At 38.0% G+C, this 20,613-nt stretch overlaps 1 protein-coding gene across 50 annotated transcripts in view; it reads left to right on the top strand.

The window, feature by feature from the left end:
* Positions 1-20,613, top strand: part of nfia (nuclear factor I/A) — a 219,945-nt gene that overhangs the window by 145,841 nt on the left and 53,491 nt on the right. For 30 of the 50 annotated variants that reach the window (XM_087302823.1, XM_087302799.1, XM_087302828.1 and 27 more), the window contains 2 exon segments: positions 1,731-1,796; positions 15,825-15,899. In XM_087302823.1, coding sequence (XP_087158949.1) covers positions 1,731-1,796; positions 15,825-15,899 — 141 coding nt within the window. 50 annotated transcript variants of the gene reach the window in all.

Below are 20,613 nucleotides of genomic sequence, written 5' to 3'. Positions count from 1 at the left end.
CCCATCTTTTTGATGGTGTGAGAACAAAATTAGAGATAGGCAGGAACCATCCCTCCTCTGTCTTTCAGTCGGCGGCCCATAGAGTGGCTTGTTATGCTCTTGTATAGAGGATTTAGGCATGGTGAATGGGCCTGTTTGTGCACGGTATTTAGTTGTTTGTTGTTTAGTGTCTTTTTTTTGTTGTTTATTTCTGAGGGGAGGGTTTTTTTGTGTCCCCCTCGCTCTCTGAGGGCCCTCGACAGGGGGTAAATGCAGATGTGACACACAGAGTCTGGGTCTCACGCCTCATTTGCATATTTAATTAGCAATGGGCGCTGTGTGAGAGAGCACTTGGTCCGCGGAGGGCAACTGGGAGAGTGTGTGAAAGTCCCCGCACACTCGCACCCACCCGGCACCCGGTTTCCCGGCCCCCTTCGTTGCTCTTTCACATATCTCTGGGCTGTTGCTGGGGCGGGGGGTGTTGCTGCGTGTGTTTTTTTTTTCAGTCCACTCTTCAGATTGCCTTTGTTTTAAACTGTTGATGCAGACGGCAATGCTGAGCTGAATGCAAACAAGGCCCTAAATTGTTTACTTTGTTTAGGAGCAGATGAAGGGGCTGGCCAAACCTTTTTTTTGTAGTGGTGGTAGGGGTCTAGCTTTTGTTTTTTCTTTCTTTATCAAAAAGTTGCGCTTCCTTGATTTATTGCAAGCTGACATTTGTGCACCAATATTTGTACTTTTTTTTTTTTTGCTTTCAGTATATATAAGTTTCTGAAGTAGGAAAATTTTGCTAAGCATTTTGTTTGCTAGCATGACATTGGGGATATTTCTCGCAGAATGACTGTTTTATCTCCAGTGGGAAATCAATACTCAACCCAGCATCTAAATCATCTTAAAGGGTTTCTTTGCCATTTTTGGCTGTAGCAGAAGAGTTAAAGTGACTGGGGTGAATTTTTGCGAAAGTTCCCCTTAACGTCTCGGACCAAATCATTGCTATCTCGGCTAATGGCACCGTTAAAGAGCACTTCTTAGGAGAAATCGGAGCCCATCAAATTTATAGGGCCTTTTTTTATGCAGTACACCCAGGTCTGAAGGCTTTCTCTCTCTAGACTTATTTCCATAAGTGCCTCGGCTGCAAATAGCACACTCAGTGTGAATTCACAGCCCAGGCCACACTGTCGGTCTGACCTGCCGAGCCGTGTGCCAAAAGGACATTGGCTAGAGTACAGTCAGACCTTCTTTTCCAATAACTTCCCTTTGGTCGGAATGATAATAAATGCAAGCTGAAATTTATAGTTATGTCTGACAATTGATTGATCGCAGATAAGATCTTCAAATCATTTTTTAAATCAGTATTCAGAAATATGTAACATAGTTGCATAGCTTTTGTGATTTTGATGTCAAAATAAATGATTAGTATTAATGAAAGAGTTTTTTTTGCGTGATATGCATTTGTCTGTCAGTCTATCGTGGCAGCAGTCAGCTCTATTGAACCGCCAACATGGTGGCCTCCTGCATACACACATCAGCATAGGGTTTCACCTGTATGACCAGTGCGCACTTGGCAGCCAGACTGCACGGTCAGCACGCTCGCCGGTGATTCCTTGGTGCTCTGGACTAGACGTTTGCTATCCGAGTATTCAGACTGTGGAAACACAGATTTCAAGAGGCTGTCAAGTGCATGATTTCAATGCGGTCGAGAAACAAAAGAGTCACTGTCTGTCTTTCTCTCTCTTTGTGGTTCTTTACAGAAGCAGGGCAGTCTGACAGTCCGAACCAGCCCAGTGAAGGCGACATCAAGGACCAGCCAGAAAATGGTAATGTCTGCTTATATTTATCAAAATATACAAAAAAAAAATATATATATATATGTACAAATGCTGGTTACAGGAGTCATGGCTTTAGCTCATATACCTCTTATGGGGGTTCTTAATCTAAAAGCTGTTAACATTCATTGTCTATCCATAATCTCACAGAATATCTCATTTTAAAATAAAGGTTCTTTATTGGCCTTTAAAAGCCAAACCACCATACAGTTCCACCAAAGTTAGTTTTTTCTAAGGGGTAAATGTTTGTAAACTTTTAAAAATATTCTATACATTGAGAAACTAATATAAAATATAAAATATTACAATTATATAACTTCAAATATACAATAATTTGATGACCAGTTTTCTGAAAGGTTCATTGTATAACCAGTAATATGTCTTTTAGAACGTTTATCTTTAACAGTCTTCCCTTTCACAAAAGGTTACATAAAACCATTGTATTCTATGAAGCTTTCTTTATAGTGGAAAAAGGGATTTTTCGGGGGGTTTTATGTTCTTTACACACACTTGAGGAGAGCTTATTTGAGGAGAGCTTATTTGGAGAACCAAAAATGTTTCTATTATAAAGAACATTTTGTGGAACTTAATAGTTCTATGAATGTTTTTAGCGGGTAAGAAGAGGGTAGAAGAGCTTTGAAGAACATTTCAGACCAATGGTCTTAAACTCAATTCCTGTGGAGCCACAGCTCTGCACAGTTTAAGTCCAAACACCTCCAACTCACATCTTCTTAATAGTCTCTAGTAGTCTTGATCACCCTGATCAGTTGGTTGAAGTAATGTTTTAGAGAATAGTTTGAAGTAGGGTTGCACATTATATAGTTTCAGATATATCGATATCGCAATGTGATAATTTGCAATAGTCACATCATGTGAATGCGCATTGTTGAGGCTGGGTCATAATTGATCATATCGCAAGTGTTTTTTAAGGCTTGCGACTATGTGAGGGTTTTAAATGGGAAATTTTTATTTAATAACAAATACTTTGATTAGATTTGTCTACACAACAAACACTATGCAGTGTTATTTTACAGTTGATTATTCAATTATTATATACAGTTGAAATCAAAATTATTAAATCCCCTTTAAATTTAGTTTTCTGTTTTAAATATTTCCCAGATTATGTTTAACAGAGCAAAGACAATTTCAAAGTATGTCTGATAATATGTTTTCTTCTGGAGAAAGTCTTATTGTTTTATTTCAGCTAGAATGAAAGCCGTTTTTAATTTTTAAACACCATTTTTTTTTCAACCATTCAGTTGAAAAAATATCTCCGTTAAACAGAAATTGGGGAAAAAATAAACAGGGGGGCTAATAGTTCAGGGGGTTTAATAATTCTGACTTCAACTGTACCTGAATATAGTTTGACGACTCTGAAAAACAGTAAATGCTGTTTATTTAATTAGTATCTTTTTCTTAAATAAATATATCTATGCTTGTAGATTGTTTATTATAATTCATGCACTCCTATAGAGAATATTGCTAATTAATCTAAATTTATAAATTATTTCCAAATAGTTCAACTTATAGTTCAACAAATAGTCCAAATACTTCAACTCATCTAGTGAAATTGTATTCATATCACAATGTATAGCAGAATAAAAAATGTGCATCCCTAATTTCAAGATTGGTTTAAAAGTGTATCTTAAAAATTCACAAGGGGGTTTCACAAATCGATTCCCTTTAAGTAAAATATTTCTTAAAAATAACATTTTTTTTTAGATAGAAGAACTACAAAAAAAGATTGGCATTGATAGTTCCCTTTAACATCTGTAGAAAAATTTATTGCAATATGAGCATTCCAACGTTATGGATGTGACATTTACAGTAAAAACTCAAAACATCAATTCACAGAGTATATATGTTAACATTATATTGAAACATCTGTTTATGTTTTCCAAAACAACTGACCACTGAGTTATGGGATCAGAAAAATATCAATCTGTAAACATGTTTTGTACTTTAAATGAGGAAAATAAACATGCGTTATGGATGTATTAAGCGTTACACAACATACTTTGTAGAAACTCTGTGAATGAAACTGCACAAACCAAAAGAAATAATGCTCATCAAAAGGATGAGAGTTGACTCAGTATAGAACAAACATGATTGATTTTATTTTATTTAATATTTTTGCATTTATGAGGAAAAAGTGTTGTTATGTATGTGACACCTCTCCCTTATGGATGTGACTTGAAATTGCAACTTGTGTGACTTTGGTAAATCAAATATAATACTTTGAAAACATTGACAGAGACATTTTTGAGTATTTCTATAGTACTGTAAAATACTTGTTAACACACAAAAAAAAATCTGTCTGTTGGTGAAAACCTAATATTTTGGTTTGTCAAGGTTGACATTTGCATGGAATTGCTCATCTTTTTATAATCTTTTTTAACTGTTAGATGAGAGAAAAAATGATTCATTTACAAACTCAATACCCAAAATGTTGATTCAATAGCATCAATGTAAAAATATGCGTATACTTTGTGGAAGCCTTATGTTCACTGGTACACTGACTCTGGTCTTCATTAGTGTTTCCTAAAATTGAACCTGGCCCAAAAATGCTTACTGTTTTTTTTCTCTCTAACAGATTCACACTAGTGTTTGTTAGCCAGGTCAGCAATATTGGGTCTAGTCAAAGTTTTGATGTTGTTTGAAACTGTAGGATTTGCTAGGTCTCCTCTGTTTGTGTAAGTCTGAGGTGGGTGATTACTCTTAAGAGGATTGCGCTTGCGTAAACTTGCGCGAAAAGTGGCGTCTCTCCAGCGCAGACAGAGAATTGTTCTAAATGGCCTCTTTTAAAACAAACACAGGGCAGCGATTCCGCTGATTTTGTGTGTGTTTACAAATTATTAGCGGACAATGAAAAAGTCTGTGTCGACTGATTTACAGTTTGAGAAAACATAAACACGATGATTGAATGGAAACAGTCGCCTGTTTGCTTGAGTTTAAACAGAGAACGATGTCGAAAAAAGTCCTGCTTTATCCTCCCCCGGAGCTCTGTTACGTGTGTGTCCCCCAACACCAGATTATAAGGCATATTTTCCTCCTAACTTCTAAGATTATCACAGATGTGCGCTCGGAAGCTGGAGCTATTATTTCCACGCCCTTGTGTGTGACACCAACATGGGCCTGTTTACTCAGATTAGAGGATACAGACAGATGAGCGTGTTCATCTCTCTCATCCTGCATGTAGCTGATATTATCTTTTCATCTCTCTCTCTCATCGTTGAACTGAAGATCACCCCGTTGTGCCGATATAGGCTGCACATAATCACTCCGCTAATGTCTTTTTTTTTCTTCATATTTTTCTCTCCCGTACAAACTCGCTCCATCTGGTATCTGTATCTGTCGTCCATGATCTTCGGATTATTTGCAGTTTTGATCCGACGCAGTACAGGCAGGCCAGTCCCAACACAGAAATGCTGTCACCCTGTGCCATCCGAGAGACCTTGTTTTGTTTCATCCCTTTTAATGCACAATACTGGTCTCAGATCAGCAGCCTATGACCTGCCGGATCTAAAAACAACATATGCAAACTGAAGCTACACTTAACTTACTGTATAGGGCCTAGTTTTTATTGCAAACTATGTTTTTTTCCTTTTTGAAACACGCAAATTCCAATTATATGTACATATAACTTTACATATACAGTTGAAGCCAGAATTATTAGCCCTCCTGTTAAAATTTAACTCCTTAAATTTTTTTTCACCAATTTCTGAAGATTTTTTCAACACATTCCTAAACATAATAGTTTTAATAACTCACTTCTAATAACTGATTTCTTTTATATTTGCCATGATGACAGTACATAATGTTTTACTGCATATTTTTCAAGATACTAGTATTCAGCTTAAAGTAACATTTAATGGCCTAATTAGGCAGGTTAGGGTAATGAGGCAAGTCATTTTAAAATGACGGCTTGTTCTTTAGCCAATTGGGAAAAAATGCTTAAAGAGGCTAATAATTAACTACTTTTATTACAGCCAAAATAAAACAGAAGAAGACATAGTATAAAAAATACTGTGAAAAATATCTTGCTCATGGAAAAAAAATTCACAGGAGGGCTAATAATTTTGTCTTTTACTGTATATATTTTTATTATAAATATTATTATTAATATTATTATTTGCGTTGTCTTTAACTGTATATATATATATATATATATATATATATATATATATATATATATATATTTTTTTTTTTTATTAATATTTGCTTTGTCTTTAACTTTGTATGTATATATATATTTCGTAATATAATTATGACTCTTATTGTAAAGTGTAAAATGACCAAAGCTGCATTTATTTAATAAAAAAATACCGTACAGATTGTAAAATTGTGAAATGTTATTGCACTATAAAATAGCTGCTCGTAGTTTAAGAATTTATTCCAGTGATTTTACTTATCCAGTCACATGATCCTTCAGAAATCACTCTAATATTTATTATTATTATTATTAGGGGGTCAAGCGCGTAGCGCTGAAACCCTATTGTATTTGTTAAAGTTTTTATTATTATTATTATTATTCTGCCGAAGTCACTATTGCCCAGACCAAACCGTAAGTCCGAGAGAGCTGAAACTTGGCCAGATTGTAGTACTCCGGTACACTACATCCTCACCAAAGATCAGCCAAATCGGACCATAGGTGGCGCTATGGCGCCAAAAACCAATATTTTGGACATTTTTGACCGCTGTTCGTTCACCGTTTGTCGTAGACTCAAAAACTTTACATTTTTTGAATCCTTGGGTTAACCTGAACAAAAGTGTATAGCAGAAATTTTTGCTCTACGACGCACCGTTTTCCCGCTACATCGCGATATATCCGAAACCTACTTTTACGAACTAGTCCTAGGTTTTGCACTCAATCTAAACCAAACCAGCTCTCGAATGTTCTCTGGACACTGAATATCAATAATTATCAAAAAAAAGTTGACATTTTTATTCTCACTCGAAACAGTACACAACAATGTTTTATGCTAATTGAAGCTAAATGCTAATTGGAGCTATAACTTTTAAACGGAATGAGATATTATCACCAAACTTGGTACACACATGTATAAGCTCAATTTGAGGTGACAGTGCAAAAACAACGGACTTTGGCCACATGGTGGCGCTATAAAGCTTAAAAACCATAAAATGACCCTAACCTTACAACCGTTAGTCCGATCAGCTTGAAATTTGGCATGCAGTGTCTTTGACCAGTTTGCCACGACATATTATAAGGACAATGACACATCTCAAAAAACATGGCCGCCATTAGCCAATTAAAATTGTGCAGCCATTTAGCAAGGTTAACGATGAGCGATCGAAACGAAACTCGCTGGGTATGTTCGACTTATGGACCTAGAGGTCTGTAAGTATTTTGAAAGAAATCGGCCACTAGGGGGCGATTTTACGCAATTTTAAGGTGTAATGGGTTTTGTATAACACAACCTTTTGCAAAACCACACAAAATACATATCATATGATAGGCCTGCTCATACCGAACAGTTTGACACTAAAACCACTGCTGTCACTCACACCGTTCGTTAAATATGCATCAATATAAGAAAAACCTACTTTTGCGAACTAGTCCCTGGTTTTTCACTCTATTGCAACGAAACGAGTGTTGTTAGAATCTCTGGACTGTGTAGATCAATAATTATCAAAAAAAAGTTGAACTTTTCACTTTGGCTAGCTGTAACAGGCTAATTTACAAAAGGGGCGTGTCCACACGAACCTACATGCCTGTAAACCAATAAGGAAAACTCACAACATCACAGAAATTGGTGAGCACATGTGCCATATCAATGAGAAGAAACTTGCAAAATTTTTTGAAGATCAAACCATAGGTGGCGCTATAATAGCAAAAATAGTCCTAAAAACATGCCAAATGGCTTAAAAATAAAGTAAATGTGCTTCATTTAAACACTATTTCACAAAAACACTTAATCTACATATCATATGATAGGTCTGCTCATACTGAACAATTTGACACTAAACCCACTGCTGTCACTTTCACCGTTCATTAAAAAAACATCAGTATAAACAAAACCTACTTTTGCGAACTAGTCTCTGGTTTTTAACTCGATCGCAACGAAACCAGTGTTAAATGAACCTCTGGACTGAGTAGATCAATAATTATCAAAAAAAAGTTGAACTTTCTATTTTAGATAGCTGTAACAGGCTCATTTACAAAAGGGGCGTGTCTACACGAATCTACATGCCTGTTAACCAATAAGAAAAACGCAAAACATCACAGAAATTGATGAGCACATTTGGCATATCAATGCGTATAAACATGCAAAATTTTGTGGTGATCGGGCAATAGGTGGCGCTATAATAGTAGAAATGGTTCTAAAAACATCATAAAATGGCTTAAAAATGCAGTAAATGTGCTTCATTTACACACCTAACAGTAAAATGATTTACAAGTAGTTTTTTTTTTGCCCATCTTGGACGTTTAAATGTCTAAAAAACACATATTTTCAGTATTCTATCATTTTAGCCACTATAACACAGACTTTTAACTGTCACCTACCATTTCTAACCACTAGATGTCACAACAAGACCACTTATTTATTGTTCATAACATTTGCATACCTTTGTTGTTTTACATTTTTTTGAGTTTAAAGTCAGGGAAATTGCATTTAGGATCATTCTGAATCACAGTTTGACATGATGTAAACACTGTTATGCATTAAACATCTCATTTGGTCACAGTTAACATCTGTGTAATAATTCTACTAGGCAAAACTGGTTCTATAATTAAACACCTTGTTTTAAAACATTTGTAAAGAAAATCACAACTGTGTCCACTAGATGGCAGTAACAGACCACTTATAGTTTATAGTTTGTTTTACTGCTCTGTAGCAAAGAATGTGATGTAATGTAATGCATTCTGAATCCCAAATTGACATGAACTGAACACAATTAATGCATTTAAGATTAAATTTTGTCAAAGCTTGTCACACCTTTTACTCTGTAGATTTTTAAATTCTTTTAATAAAACACAAAATTATTAGTTCATATAGTGATATAGTTTTGTCATTTTTGTTGGGAAGAGCTAAAATAGCCAAAACTCATGAATGGATTGAAATATCTACACCAAACTTGTTACACATATGCAAGAGGTTAATCAGAGGTCATAGCATGAAACTCATAGACATTGGCCACATGGTGGCGCTATACATTGTAAAATCACTGTATCTGAGTAACCATTTATCTGATTAACTAGAAATTTGACATGCCGTGTCTTTGTCTAAGGTGCCATGACTCGATCTACACATTTTATCTTAGGGCTGCTTATACTGGTCACTTTGACATAAAAGCGGTCACTCGAAATGTTCATAAGAAATTTGTCATTATGTAAAAACTGATGTTGCATTTCTGGAGTGTTTAATCAAACGTTTGTTAGCTCAATCTATAAACTCTAACACTGTAATCGTATATTTCATTGTCAAATAAACTACTTACAGGTGTCCTAACTGCTATATGACCTTACCCTGCTAAACTGCTTGACCCCCGTTAATTGCTGCTTGCAGCTATATTTATTATTATTATTATTATTATTAATAATGGTCATAATAATAAAAGCAATAATGACTGGAGTAATACTTTCATTTGAAACTATATACAATAAGAAAGCATTTGTGTAAAATTAAAAATAAATATTTAACAATTTAACATTTTTTTAAATATAATAAATGCCACCTTGATAACCAGAATCATTTTCTTAAAAAAAAAACAAAAAAAACAAACACTGACCCCAAACTTCTGAGTGGTAGTCTTTATGCAGTATGTAGTGTACTGTATTTCTATAGTAAATTTGCAGTGCATAAATTCTAAGGTTGTGTATATTGAAAATGAAATATGAGCACTACAGCAGAATATAAAATCATATTTTGGGTTCTGTGGAAAAAAAGAGAAGCAGTCATGCGGGTTTTGAATGCCATGAGGATGAGTAATTGATGAAAGAACTTTTCTTTGTGAGTGAACTGTTCGTTTTAGGACCACTGACTCCTTATACTGACTTTTGAATATTTTCATAAGGCCGTCACACACTTCCACCTTTTCCTTGTCACCACCTCCATTTCTCCCTCATTTCTCGCTCCCTCTTGTCCCTGATGCAGGAAAACATGATCAGTTTTTTTTTTCCATCGTTTGTTTTTGCTGGTAAACCTTGACCCTTGTGCTCCATGCTACGTGCACTTTCACAAAGTGGGCTGCTGTCTTTCTGGGACGGGGCAGCCGTTGCACAATCCACAGACTATTAGATAAGGCCAGAGGATATCCTCTCCTTTACAAGCGCACTCTCTCGCTCTCTCTCAGAGAAAGAGAGATGGGAGGTGAGAAATCCATAACAAAGGACAGCACAAGAAAAGTTAAAGACAGTTGATAAGAAGCTAGTAAAAGTAGTTAAACAATAGTTTACAGCCTCTCATGAGGCTTGTTTATGGAAAGTTGTTAAATGTCCAGCAGAGGATAGCAGAAGCTATTCATTTTTGTTGTGTTATTGTCCATTAAAAATGTCATTGTTATAAGTTTTTGACGAACCATATATGTGTTTTTAAAGAGTGATAATCAAATTTGACTGTTCTTAATAAATGTAATTGAGAATTGAAAAAAAAAACATGATTATGTAACTTGTTCTGCCGCTGAAACAGCTTTGTATTTCTAATGACATCACCAGAGCCGTGCAATCTATTGCAATTTAACCATTGCTTCAGGTAATTTACATTCTAATCTGGCAGCATTATGGATATATAATGAGCACTTTTCACAATTCAATTATTTACAGATTTATGAAATCAAACTTTGCAGGCATTCATTGTTAAACCTTTTTTTTTTTTTTTTTTTTACTAATTTCTTCAGTATAATATTGTGTAATGATAAATGTCAGGATACACTATTCTCATCCTGGTTATTCTGAGAAAATAAAATACTCTTTGTAATTCTTAATCCAAATTAAATAACTTGCTCTGCCTCCTAAATGATTTTCAATCTCTGATCTATGCACTCAAAAAATAATGTTTGCAGTTTGTACGAACTACTTCTTAACCCTGTAAGACCCAATTATTGAAAAAAATGAGTAAAAATAGTTTTGGCCTCTCATATATTGTTTCAGGAGGCTTCTGATATAGGAATGAAAGATTTTTATTTTTACATTTTTTACATTTTGTAAATTTTTTAGCTAAAATTTGGTAAGTTTTGAGGGTAATTATGCAGCGTTGGGCCTAGTTGTGAGCAGAATTTCTGTACTTGTACTCACTTTGTCTGAACGGATATACAGAGCATTTATTTGCAGGCTTATTTACTTACTTAGCCCCATAGCAGTACATATCATAAGTAATAACCACACAACAATCATATTTTTTATGAATAAGCATTTATTCATAAAAATATTTGGAAAGAAATATTTGGTCACATTCAGTGTGGTTTGACTGAAGTTTGTGTTCAGTTCTTTTCATCTGACATGATGTGTATTACTATGTACAGTATATTACACTTAAAATGTATTACACTTTGCTTGTTCAAACGTCTTATTTAAAATGAGCTGAAAACGCAAGTTTTTTTGGGGGGCGACAACTTTATTGTTTTATGTTCAATCCACTTAAATTTGTAAAAACTAATAAGCTAACTTAATTTCGTCATGTTGTCCCAACACAAATCAATTGGATATAGCCCAATTCTTAGTGTTAGTACTATGCATTCTATTAGGAAATGTAATCAATTTAGCCATTATACTTTTCAATAACCAATCAATTGCTGACTGAAAAATCAAGCAGTGCCTATTTTCATAGTAGCGTACCCTACTTTACTCCATTTTGTTTTTTCAGTAACAATCCATAAACAATGCAGCAAGTGCAGGATATAAGTAAAAGTTATAATAGTATAAATTAGAGAAGAACTATGGGTGATATTGTTTTATGCATATATGTACCAGTTGCTATTAATAATCAGAAGTATGCGAATGTAACTATATGTACTGTGTGGGCATGTTCAATTCAAGATGAATTATTAACATTTAATCAAAACAAAACAATTAATCAACGAAGTTAACCACATCACTTACTCAATTAAATATAAATTAAATATCATCCCTTATCAGCCCACCAAGACCAGGTATTCTATTGGATAGATTAAACTAACAGCAATTTGGCCATTGGTTTTTAGCTTGCTCACTTATATGCTAGCTCCATTCTGGAACTTACTACACACTTTTCATCATTCCAGCCCCCTTTTGTTGTATCTTTTACACAAGGTTACTTCTTATTGCACGTAGCTGCAAGCAACTTTCCATCTCTGATGACATCATCAAGGCTGTGCATTACATTCGATCATTTAAACAAACAGCAGCCATTGTTTTAGCTAGCTAGCGTTCGCGCCTGGTATGCAACACATGCTATTCACATTTCAATCATTTCCTGGTGAATAAAATCAGGCCCTGCACCTTTTTCCTCTTTGAATATCCTGTTTCACAAAGGTAGAATTCCACTTTAGGTTAGCTACACACTACTAAGAAGCTAAAAGTCCATTAAATGTTGTGGGATAGTTGCCAAAACACCTAGCATAGTTAATAACTTTATGATGTTGAACAAAAAACGTTATAGATGCGGATACAGTATATGTTTGCAACTCCTGAGGCCAAGCGTAGTTCCACACGGCGCTCTTGTTGCTGCGCTGGAGGCTTGTTGAGGTCTCTGTGCTGCTGTGAAAGGCGAACCTTGGCTCCTCCCTGCATGTGTGTATGTGTGTGTGTGCGCAGCGCTACAGTGGACACAGCTGGGAGTGATTATCCGTGTTGAGATATAGAAGCCCTGCCCCTTCCCTCGCCCCTGCCTCCCTATATGAGGCACTCATGGAAATGCCCTCGCTGAACTCCTGGTGCATATGCTCCCTATACTGGAATTCAAGTGACGAAGGCTCCTTCCCTTCGCTTGCTTTCTCTCTCCTTTCTCAGCCCCATTGCGTCATCCCTCCATTTTCCAAGTAATGGTGCGCCTCACTTGCTCTCGCTTATTATTGTTGTTTCACAGTATGTACAGCTGTGTGGAAACTTTGACTTTTTTTTTTTTCGCCTTCTCTCGCTCTCGACCCCATACACCACTGTCCTTGTCGCTTTGTTGTTCGGTAATTTACCTTGACTTTCTGCCACATACTGTCTCCCCTTCTTCTGATACCTCCCCGAACAAACTCTATCTCACTCTTCTTCTCAATCTCAGGGGCATCTGCGCAGGAATGCTCTCCGGGTCTGCAGTCTTTTAGCTCATGTCAGCACTTTCTCTCGCAATGAGCCGTAGATATTACCCCTCCCTCTGTCTCTCTCCCTCTCTCTCGTCTCTCTCCCTCTCTCCCTCTCTCTGTTTTTATTATTTATTATTCCGCCCGTCCACATGCTATACGTCTCCTCATCCAGCCAGTCAAGACTAAACTCATTTCTATTGTTGGTTTTATAGCTCACCAAAGCTGCGAAGGAAGTCGTTTTAATAGCTACATCACTTAAAAATTTGTCTTGTCACCGTGTCTATCTTGGAGAAGTCTCAAACATAAAGTCTCTTAGTTGTGCATGTATTTACATAATGCAGAGTTATTGCAAAGTTTGTCCCTTTCCTTCTGTTCCTGCCAGCGATGTACTTTTTATTGCAATCTAGTTACTTCTAATCCAGTAAATATTGCTGTATAGACCATTTCAATGTAGTCATGTGATTGGGCCATGAACATTTTCTGCTTGTTAACAAATTATTTCATAACTGTAACAATAGAAATTTTAAAGAGCTATCATGACATCTATCTAACAATATGTGTCTCTTTTTGGGTTCTCGAAGGCTCTAGAAATTAAAAATATAAAACAAGAAATACATTGGGACCATTGTTTTTGTTTACATCCCTCAAATAGTCTACTGTACATACAGTTAATGTCAAACTGATTAGCTCTTTTAAAATATTTCCCAAAGAAAGGGAGATTTTGTTCAACACATTTTTAAAAATAATAGTTTTAACAACAAATTTATTTAGTTTTAGTCATGATGACAGTACATAATAGTTTACTTGTTGTTTCGCAAGGTACTAGTATTTAGCTTAAAGGTTACTGCACACTGAATCCGAGATTTTCGTCCGTGATCTTCACACGTTAAAAAAATGTTTAAACCTCATGTTGAGTTAATCATATTGACACATTTCCTCCAAAACTTTCGTCTGTCATATTTTTTTTAAATTTTTTACACTTTTCGTATCCGAAAAAGCACTTTGAGAGATGTTTTGGTAGTTCAGAGCCACCGCACAAGCAAAAAGCTAAATACAGAATGCCGTCATTTGAGCTACAGATAACTTTGACAAACACAGTGCATAATAAAAAGACAGAATGTGGTGGACAGTTGAGAACGGCGCACCTCTGTCCTGCTACTGTTTGGTGTGTGTGTCCATACATTTGACGTACTTTCCATACACAATTAAATAGAAAGCGTAGTCCACTTTCGTTCCCGTCAATGCGGCCGCCATCTATTATTATGTCTTTAGGTACTGTCAGTCTATGTTCAGGATTTGTTTACGGTCATGAATGCAAGCAATCACAAGCAATGTATCGAAATTCCACTGATTTCCTAAAAATAAACTTTTATTTCCGCCATAATTCAGCACAGCTCTTTGATAAGGAGCAGAACTCTCCTTCCTCTCTAAGCAGTATTAGATTAGCACAATATGCAGCCTATTCCTCTACTTTGGAGAAGAGAGGAGAACAAAGTATCACTGCTTGAACTGACTCCGAAATGTTTTGCATTTTTTTCGTAATTGATTAATTAACGCATTGGACTATGCAAGGTTTGTGTATGTGATGATTTTTTTGCATATTAATACGAAAAAAAGCGCATGTGAAAGTTTCGGACTAGAGACTTTAACCCTTTAATAGACACCATAACCTCCTGGTTGACTTTTTGTTCATAGGTTATCAGTTAAAAAAACAAAAACAATAATTGTTTCGAGGCCAAACAAGCACCTTTCAAACACCTTAAAGGGTTAAAGTGCAATTTAAAGGCTTAAGGAGACAAAAAATGAAAATTCTGTCATCATTTACACACTCTTTACTTATTTTAAACCATTATGAGTTTCTTTCTGAAAAAAGTTGGAAACCTGTAAACATTGACAACCATAGAATATATTTTTTTCTGCTATGGAAGTAAATGGTTTCAAGTTTTCAGTTTTTTCAGTTTATCATCTTTTGTGTTTAACAAAAGAAATAATTAAAAATACAAATAAAAACTGCTTTTCTGCCAAGAAATAAGATTTTCTTGTGTTCAGATTTTTTTAATTGACATTCAACTCAAAACAATTTCTTAATAGCTAAGAAATATGATTTTCTTGTTGGAAAAGAATGCTAATTTCACATGAGGTCTAATAATTTTGCCTTCGGCTGTATATTGTAAGGAATCTAACTTGTGTTGATCAGCCTTGCCAAATCAGCAGTCTTTGAGAGCAGGTCATTTTGCGACATGTAAGCCACACTGACTGCATGTTTTGATTCTGTGGTGTTGAATGATATAGAGTTTAGGGTCGTCTGGTTGTCTGTGGTTGAATCTGAGGCCGATATGGGCCCCTCCAGCAGAATAAGAGGCCGCAGGATGTGTGGCAGGTCCTGGGTCAGCTGTAGTCAGCATTATGAACACAGTAATTGTGGTCTGTCTGCTGGAAAAGGCAACCGACTGCCTGCCGAACAAAGAATGCTTTTGACCGAGATTCCACCACGTATCATATGTAAACAGATAATAATTGTGAATTCTTGGGCTTAGCATACAGCTTCTCGTTGTGTGTGTGTGATGCACTGCACTGCGCCTCTGCCCCACTGTACTTCAGACACTCATGGGACTGAATCCAGATGTGCTCTACCCTCTGTGTCACTCAAAACACTCCCTATTCTCTTTCCCACTGGGACTATGTGTGCGTGTGAGTGTATTGTTGACATAGAGGCTGTCTTTGCTCTGTATTCTGTCATGTTCATTCAGATAACAGTCTTTCTCCTCTTTCATTTTTGTCTCCTAGGGCACCTTGGCTTCCAGGACAGTTTCGTCACATCAGGTGTCTTCACCGTCTCTGAGCTAGTGCGAGTCTCACAGAGTAAGATCTCCACATCTTATAATGATTATTCTTCCTTTTGGGACATCATTGAGCGTCTTTGACTCATCTGTTTATGAATGAATCAGTCTCTGAAAACAAGTCTTATTATCTTACGCAGTGTTGCCTTTCAAAGTGTGCCGTCTTTTAAGTAAAAACTCCTTAGGTCAGTTATAATTTGACTTGAACCATTAAAATCAATTTATTGAGCTTTCATAATCAACCTAAAATCAGGTTAGTTGAATTCAATAAAGATGTCGTGGAAGGGTCATAACCTTCAGCTTAGCTTTATTTGTGGCGGTGAGGTTTCCTAAGACCAGTTTCGCCCTATTACATGAAGGCCTTTAGCAGATTAAAACCACAATGTCCAAATCATGTTAGTTCAAGCGTCTCAAATTCCGCTCAAAGGTAGGATGAGGATAGTGATTAACCAGTGTGCAGGAGGAAAGCTTCTTTGGTTTCTCAGCTCGGTTTTTCAGAACAATGGGTTGAATCCACTATCCCTCCTCTCATTAGAAATCGAAACACCGGCGAAATGCAGCAGTCAGCTGAAAGTGTTTCAGTGCAGTGCGGTTCAACAGCACTTGGACTTTCTAAAGTACAAACTAAGTTTCTTTGTGCAGACTGTTTCTTTTATAACTCCTCATTTGTTGTGCTTGAATACACCCTTGTGAAAATGAAGTTTTTCTGGGGGTTCATGTTTTGGTGTTTAAATGTAATAGTAAATGGATGATGGCGAGTATTTTCACAACTTGAGGAAACAATCGAGTCTTTCCCGGATTGATAAAGAGATTAAAACAAAATGCAGAAGGAGGAGAGCAGACTTTTCCTGAGGAGGTAGGGAGGATGGGAAGGGAGTAAAAAAACGTGACCTTTAAAAATTGCAGACGTCTACGGTGGAGAGTGACAGAGCGCAGCACGATCCATACGTGCATGTCGATACCCGCTAACAATAGCCGATCCAAAGCGCCTGTCAGCACTCGCTGGAGCCTTCTGATCAAAGGTGCATTGATCACACTCCTCCGTGACCTAATCCCGGGCGAAGGAGAGGAGAAGAGGGTGTCATGGGGCCCGGGCAAAGAGCCCACCGTGGTCTCACCTCGCAGTCTGCCTTCAAAAACCCTCACGGTGCCTGCCAACGCGAAGACAGCGTCTGGAGAGAACAAACATTTGGGTGCCACCACATTCTGGCGACGTGACAGCAGACGGGCAGAAGGAAATGCAAGGGTCAACGTGAGTCCAGCATGCATGTGTGAGGTGGTGCAAAAGGATGTGATGGATGCGGCAAATGATGAAGGCTATCGAGAGAGAGGGGAAGACAGAGATATTAAAACTCAGCCAGTACTGTGCTGCATCAGAACTCTTGGCGTATGATGGTAACAAGATTAAGGAATATGCATAATTGATCCAGCTCTGCGGAGAGATCGGCTTTTATCCTAACATCTGTGACACACTGAGAAGAAAAGCAAATGCTGGGTGGCATATGCTGGATGTTCGATTCAAATCAAAGTGTTCTGCTCTCTTTTCCCATCACTCTCTTTATTCTCCTCTCCTCTCCACAGTACAGTGGCTTTTAGTCAGCAGGGGGTTGCCAATGTTGGGCTAAAGAGCACATTACTCTTGAGCCCCACAGGAAGTTAAACAGGAAAAGGAATTTAGTGAAGTGCCATTCAGAGTAATTCAACACAGGTAATGCATTCTGGGAATTTAAGTGCTCTTCCGTCCTGGACCACAAAAGTTGTCAACTTAAACTTGTTTGAAAATTAAAAGAAAATGTTTAAAAGCTTCCAAGAGAACATTCTCTTGTGCCATTCACAATTCATTCAAAGTCACACCTGTGAATGAAAAGGGAGTTTAAGTCTTCAATTCGGAAATGTGCAGCGATCAAACACAATAGTCCGCAGAATATCTTGAAAACTCATCATCTCCCATCCTCTAAAGAATGGCTGGAGACTTGGCGGTGTCTCACACTCCCATGTTAACCTCTTTCCTTTTTTAATGGGCAATACCATCTAAGAAGTTCAGCAGTCAGCAAAGCCCACAGTTAGCATAAGTCCTCTAACAGGATTGCTCCCTATGGAGTGACTGTGAATTAAAGTGCTGTATGCATGCACATTCATGACTTTGGTAGCTTCGTGTGGAAGGCACAGAGATGATGCTGTTGATTGAAGTGAAGAGAGGGTAAGTGCACCAGATTGGAAGATGGGTAGAAGAGGGTAATCTGGTGTACTGAAGTGGTGTATGAATTGCCCAGAGGAGTTCCGTCGGGGCTTCTATGTGGGAGCGTCTGGCAGATTTATTTAAGCGAACAGGGAACGGGTTGAGTGCAGGCTCGTGCCCGTTCGCAAGATGAAAGGTCGTGATATTGAATGGACAACGGGCTGCCTTAGCTCTTCCCTGACTATACACTATGACCTTGGCTTTGTGCACCCATTACACAATTCAGTGGCAGCCCAATCGAATCTGCTTCTGTCGATCAATATCCTATTAAAGCACCACACAAAAAAGGAGAGGAAGGGAACGAGAGAGTGAGAAGGAGGGGCGGTCGGGAGTATAGGGTAGAGCGAAATGAAAGTCTCCATAAAGTTAGCCACTACAGCTACGTTTTTGTAAATGGAACTCCACATAATTGGCCAGTCGATACCAAGCTGGGGTAATTTCGGAGATTGGGTCCGCCTTTCCATATCCTCCTCCCTCCTCCTTCATCAGTTTCTCCCTTCTACCTTCTTAAGTCTTGCAGTGTTTGTGTTCTTAAACGTTCCCAGTAAGCGCCACTATCACCTAGAGTTTGTTTTTTTCTCTACAGCTGGCCCCCATATAAAGTCGGACACTGTCAAGCCACAGTTTGGCACACCGTCAAGCTCAGGTGAGCAAGAGGACTTGTACATGAGCCAGTTTTACTGTTGCTGCCGCCCTCTCAGAGCCTCTCCAGAGGAGATTGTGAGGGCTATAGAGAGAGACAGGAGAGGATACGGGATTAGGATGAGGTTATTGTTATTAGTGTGCCTGCAAGAGCCTTGCAGAAATGTTGGCAAGCAGAAAGGCAGTGTGGTCCAGGGGCAGGGACACCTGGAAATCCCTGGGCGAAGGCCGGGCGCTGGCACGCACCATTTAGCCATATGACCGAACAGGGGGAGCAGATGAATTATGGAGTAGGAGAGGGGCTGCCGTGGCTGAGACACTGCCGAGCAGCACCAGTGGGGATACGCCCACCAGTCTTGTCAGCACTGTGCCAACACTGGGCCAAAGCCTGCCAGTGGGCAGTGCCATCTGCAGTCAAATGCACGCATGGGGCTTGAATCTTATCAACGCTAACTTGCTGCGAGATGTCCTACATTTTGAACATTATTTAAGATAAAAAAAGATAAATATGAGTATTGATCCTGCCATAATTTACACACCTTTATGTTGTTCCAACATTGTATGATTTAGTTTCTTCTGTAGAAACGCATAGCATTTTGAAATCAGGTACCGGTTTGTAACCACTTAAGGGAGTTATTAGGAAGACATCTTTATCAAAAATGACATGAAGTGCACAATGGTGATGGCTCATAGCTCACTCTTTGCAGGAAGCAAACCAGCAACCTGCATATTATCAGCCATGTTCTTCAAAGTGTATTCACCAGGAGTAGTAATATGCTGAGTCCAGGACTGCTTCTTGACCTCCCTCAACTGGACACTGACCTGCAAACTCCACCATCGTTGTTCCTGCTGCATTCTCTTTTCGTTTGATTTGATGGGAATCTACATGGTAAAGGTGTAAGGTCCACCCCCATGTGAACCCTCTTCTCTAGACTGAGAACTCTGGACCTATGCTGTAGGTCTATATCCACACAGGAGCTGATCCAGCAAAAAAGCCCACTGAAGTCCTGTCAAAGCTCACCAACTTCAGACCAGCTCTAGATGAGATCCCATCACGCCATGGTCCTCTCGCTCAATAAAGCGATGAGGAGTAAGGCGGGGGGAAGACAGGGTGAACAGACGTCCAGGGTTTTGAAGTTGATTGCTGCTGCCTTTGTTGTCAAATGCTTCAATTTTAAAATCCGGCCTGAACAAAAGCCGATTTTTTTTCTCTCTCTCTCTCTTTCTCTTCCTCCTCCCCCTGCTCTTTTCAAATGAATAGCCTCCCCAGCTTTTGTAGATGCTTTAGCAGCCAGTGTTTGGGTGAAGGGGAGGAGTACGTCTGTGTGTATGTTAAGAGGGATTGTCAACCCCTGAGACAAGAGACTACACACACACACAAAAAACTCTGCCACATTCAGTAGGCTCGATCACTTTGCTGTCCTGACAACAAACTTCCTGTAACTTGCCGACCTTTCAGTCTGAAACCTGTTTGCCTGGATCTTTTTAGTTCACTTGTACTTTGCATATGTGTATATATATATATATATTTAGAAGTTGTGTTTGTGAATGTTCCCCAAGGGAATTTCTGTCAAATTTAGCCATCTTGCGTGGCTGATTTTTGCATCGCCCCCATGCGCATAGCTGTGTAAACCCACACTGCCATTCCTCTGCACTGAGTAAATAGAATAGATTGAAACATTTTGCTAATGTACTTTGCGCCCAGCAACTTGAAAGGTAAAGCAGTAAAGATCAGACAGAGAGAGAGAGAGAGAGAGAGAGCGAGAACAGAGGGGGAAGGAGAGAAGAGAGAGATCAATGCCGGCCTGATAGCCACAGGCTTCATTTGGAATCCTCCAAGCGAAAGCACTTGATA

Source organism: Danio rerio, chromosome 22, assembly GCF_052040795.2.
Source record: "Danio rerio strain M-AB ecotype USA chromosome 22, GRCz13ab, whole genome shotgun sequence".
Taxonomy (NCBI): Eukaryota; Metazoa; Chordata; class Actinopteri; order Cypriniformes; family Danionidae; genus Danio; species Danio rerio.
This window is presented reverse-complemented; position numbering and strand designations above follow the sequence as displayed.